General features: G+C 51.4%; 1 protein-coding gene across 1 annotated transcript in view; it reads left to right on the top strand.

Annotated features, from left to right (window-relative positions):
- The first annotated feature begins 206 nt into the window (after positions 1 to 206).
- LOC125032389 (mucin-2-like) overlaps positions 207 to 5,006 on the top strand; it is a 34,657-nt gene continuing 29,857 nt past the window's right edge. The window contains 5 exon segments of the mRNA XM_047623486.1: positions 207 to 281; positions 1,278 to 1,523; positions 1,754 to 1,993; positions 1,996 to 2,082; positions 2,455 to 2,580. Of these exon segments, the coding sequence (XP_047479442.1) occupies positions 207 to 281; positions 1,278 to 1,523; positions 1,754 to 1,993; positions 1,996 to 2,082; positions 2,455 to 2,580 (774 nt within the window).

Raw genomic sequence — 5,006 nt, 5'->3', positions numbered from 1 at the left:
TAATAATAATAATAATAATAATAATAATATTAAATGATAACAATAATAACATCAATAACAACAATAACAACACCTAATAATAACAATAACCATAGCAATAACAATTCAAACTCGGACACACACACACTCTGCGCCCGGCCCTTCCCTTGCCCAGAGAAAGTAGCCAGCTGATTCTAATCCTGAAGGCCGCGGATCAATGGTTCCGGATGAGGTTCCTTCGGCCCGAGGCAGAGGCCGTTGTGGCGCCAGCTGGTGTGTCCTTACTACGAGCGACGGAAATGGTAAAAACGGATGAGCGGCACCACACTTAGAGGCTACGGCGCTATCGGTTGTGCTTGGAGAGAGGGGTATGTTGGTTGTGGTTTTCAGTTGTTGTTTTTTCTAAGTTAGGTTCTTTGTTTTCAGTTTGTGTTTTCAGTTAATTCTTTGTGTTTTTTTTTCTGTTAGTTCTTTGTTTTCAGTTTTTTTTTCTCAGTTCTTTGTTTTCATTTGTTTTTTTTAGTTAGTTCTTTGTTTTCAGTTAGTTCTTTGTTTTTCAGTTAGGTTCTTTGTTTTTTAGTTAGGTTCTTTATCTTCAGTTAGTTTTTTTCAGTTAGTTCTTTGTTTTCAGTTAGTTTTTTTTCAGTTAGTTCTTTGATTTCATTTAGGTTCTTTATTTTTCATGTAGGTTCTTTGTTTTCAGTTAGGTTCTGTCTTACTATTTTCGGCAGGGGTGTGGGTATTGTGAATGCAGTGTTATTGTCGTTGTCTACACTTGCGTTGTCGGATCTGTTATTGTCTATGCTTTTTTATCACTCTTTTTATCACTCAAGATTGCTACCTTTCCCAGTGTTAGTATTACTACCATTACCAAGCTTCGTCATCACCAGTGCCATCCCCATCATTCTCATTACCATCAGAGGCTCTACCATCGCCATCAACACCGCTGTGGCACCATGTTTGCTACCACTACTTTCGCCTAAATATCCACCGATATCACCACCTGCCCAACCATCACCATCACTACCACCTCAACCATCATTTCCATCACCACCACCATCACAATCACCACCACCTCCACTATCACCACCATCTGCACCACCACCATCATCCTCACCATCACCACCATCACCATCACCACCACCATCACCACCATCTCCACCACCACCATCACCACCACCATCACTCTCACCATCACCACCATCACCATCATCACCATCACCATCACCACCACCATCACCACCATCACCCTCACCATCACCACCATCACCACCACCACCATCATCACCATCACCACCACCATCACCACTATCACCATCATTTCCACCACCACCATCACCACCACCACCACCATCACCATCACCACCATCACCATCACCACCACCTCCAACACCACCATCACCATCACCACCAACATCACCACCACCACCATCACCACAAACATCATCACCACCACCACCATCACCACAAACATCATCACCACCACCACCATCACCACCACCACCATCACCACCATCACCATCACCACCACCCCCACCATCACCACCACAATCCCCACCACCACCATCATCACCACCACCATGATCACCATCACCACCATCACCATCATCACCACCACCTTCACCATCACCACCACCTCATCTATCACCACCATCTGCACCACCCATCACCACCATCACCACCACCATCACCACCATCACCATCATCACCATCACCACCACCATCACCACCATCTCCACCACCACCATCACCACCACCATCACTCTCACCATCACCACCATCACCATCATCACCATCACCATCAGCACCACCATCACCACCATCACCCTCACCATCACCACCATCACCACCACCACCATCATCACCATCACCAACACCATCACCACTATCACCATCATTTCCACCACCACCATCACCACCACCACCACCATCACCACCATCACCATCACCACCACCTCCACCACCACCATCACCACCAACATCACCACCACCATCCCCGCCACCACAAACATCATCACCACCACCACCATCACCACCACCACCATCACCACCATCACCATCACCACCACCCCCACCATCACCACCACCATCCCCACCACCACCATCATCACCACCACCATCATCACCATCACCATCATCACCACCTCCACCACCATCACCACCACCATCACCATCACCATCACCACCAACATCACCATCACCACCATCACCATCATCACCATCACCACCACGACCACCATCACCACCATCTCCACCACCACCATCACCACCACCATCACTCTCACCATCACCACCATCACCATCATCACCACCACCATCACCACCATCACCACCATCACCATCACCATCACCACCATCACCACAACCACCTCATCACCACCTCCACCATCACCACCACATCACCACCACCATCACCACCATCCACCACCATCACACCATCACCACCATCACCACCACCACCATCACCACCACCACACCACCATCACCACCATCACCACCACCATCACCACCACCACCACCATCACCACCACCATCACCACCACCACCACCACCATCACCACCACCATCACCACCATCACCACCACCATCACCACCATCACCACCACCATCACCACCACCATCACACCACCATCACCACCATCACCACCACCATCACCACCATCACCACCACCATCACCACCACCACCACCACCATCACCACCATCACCACCACCATCACCACCATCACCACCACCATCACCACCATCACCACCACCCCCACCAACCTTCACCACCATCACCACCACCATCACCACCATCACCACCACCATCACCATCACCACCATCACCACCACCATCACCACCACACCACCACCATCACCACCATCACCACCACCATCACCACCACCACAGCACGCCATCACCACCACCATCACCACCACCACCACCACAACCATCACCACCATCACACCACCATCACACCACCACCATCTCCACCACCACACCATCACACCATCACCACCACCATCACCACCACCACACCACCAGCTCCACCATCACCACCATCACCACCACCATCACCATCCACCACCACCACCATCACCACCATCACCACCACCATCACCACCACCACCACCATCACCACCATCACCACCACCATCACCACCATCACCACCACCATCACCACCACCATCACCACCACCAGCCACCATCACCACGCACCACCATCACCACCATCTCCACCACCACCACCATCACCACCATCACCACCACCATCACCACCACCATCCACCACCACCACCACCATCACCACCACCACCATCACCACCATCACCACCACCACCATCACCACCATCACCACCACCATCACCACCACCACCACCACCATCACCACCACCATCACCACCATCACCACCATCACCACCACCACCACCACCACCAACCATCACCACCATCACCACCACATCCACCATCACCACCATCACAACATCACCACCACCACCACCACCATCAACCAACCATCACCACCACCATCACCACCATCACCACCATCACCACCACCACCACCATCACCACCATCACCACCACCATCCACACCACCATCACCACCCCATCCACCACCATCACCAACCATCACCACCACCAGCACCACCATCACCACCATCACCACACACCACCATCCACCACCATCACCATCTCACCATCACCACCAACCATCACCACCATCACCACCACCATCACCACCACCACCACCATCACCACCACCACACCACCACCACCACCACACCACCACCATCACCACCACTCCACCACCATCACCACCACCACCACCACCATCACCACCATCACCACCACCATCCACCATCACCACCATCACCACCATCACCACCATCACCACCACCACCACCACCATCACCACCATCACCACCACCATCACCACCATCACCACCACCACCACCACCACCATCACCACCATCACCACCATCACCACCACCATCACCACCACCACCACCATCACCACCACCATCACCACCATCACCACCATCACCACCACCACCACCACCATCACCACCATCACCACCACCACCACCACCACCATACCACCACCATCACCACCACCATCACCACCATCACCACCACCACCACCACCACCATCACCACCATCACCACCACCATCACCACCACCACCACCACCACCATCACCATCACCACCACCACCATCACCACCATCACCACCACCATCACCACCACCACCACCACCATCACCACCATCACCACCACCATCACCACCATCACCACCACCATCACCACCACCACCATCACCACCACCACCACCATCACCACCATCACCACCACCACCACCACCACCATCACCACCATCACCACCACCATCACCACCACCATCACCACCATCGTCGCTTGACTGACGCGCCAGCAGCTCCCTCTCGCGGAAAAACTTCTTTCGTAATTTTCTTCGGTTTTGGAATATACATTTTGGAGAGTGATGGTGAGTCGTACGTAGGGGGGGGGGGGGGTTGCTGCTTGTAGACAGCGTATATGGTGTTTGTGGTGTGGGTATGTTTTGGGGGATGCGGGGGTGGAGGGTGTGTGTGTGTGTGTTTGTTTGTTTGTGTGTGTGTTTGTTTGTTTAATTATGGGTGTGTGTGTGTGTTTGTTTATTTTTGTGTGTGCGTGTTTGTTTATTTATTTGTATGTGTGTTTGTTTGTTTGTTTGTTTTTGTGTGTGTGTGCGTGCGTGTACGTTTCCTCCTATCTTACATTTTGTTTCCTTCTTTCATGAAAAAAAAAAAAACATGAATCTAGATGGCGCATAACGGCGAAAACTCTATCCATCACACATTACAACAAACACACACACACACACACACACACACACACACACACACAACACACACACACACACACATCACACACAACACACACAACACATCAACCCAAACTAAACTTCCCGAAAACAAAACGAAAACAAACAACAACAACAAACAAAAAAAAACTCGACGAGAAAGTATCAAGTAAGTAGTTGTGAC

Source organism: Penaeus chinensis, chromosome 14, assembly GCF_019202785.1.
Source record: "Penaeus chinensis breed Huanghai No. 1 chromosome 14, ASM1920278v2, whole genome shotgun sequence".
NCBI classification, from domain to species: domain Eukaryota; kingdom Metazoa; phylum Arthropoda; class Malacostraca; order Decapoda; family Penaeidae; genus Penaeus; species Penaeus chinensis.
The sequence above is the reverse complement of the archived record's forward strand: the minus strand, read 5'-3'. Positions and strand labels throughout refer to the sequence as shown.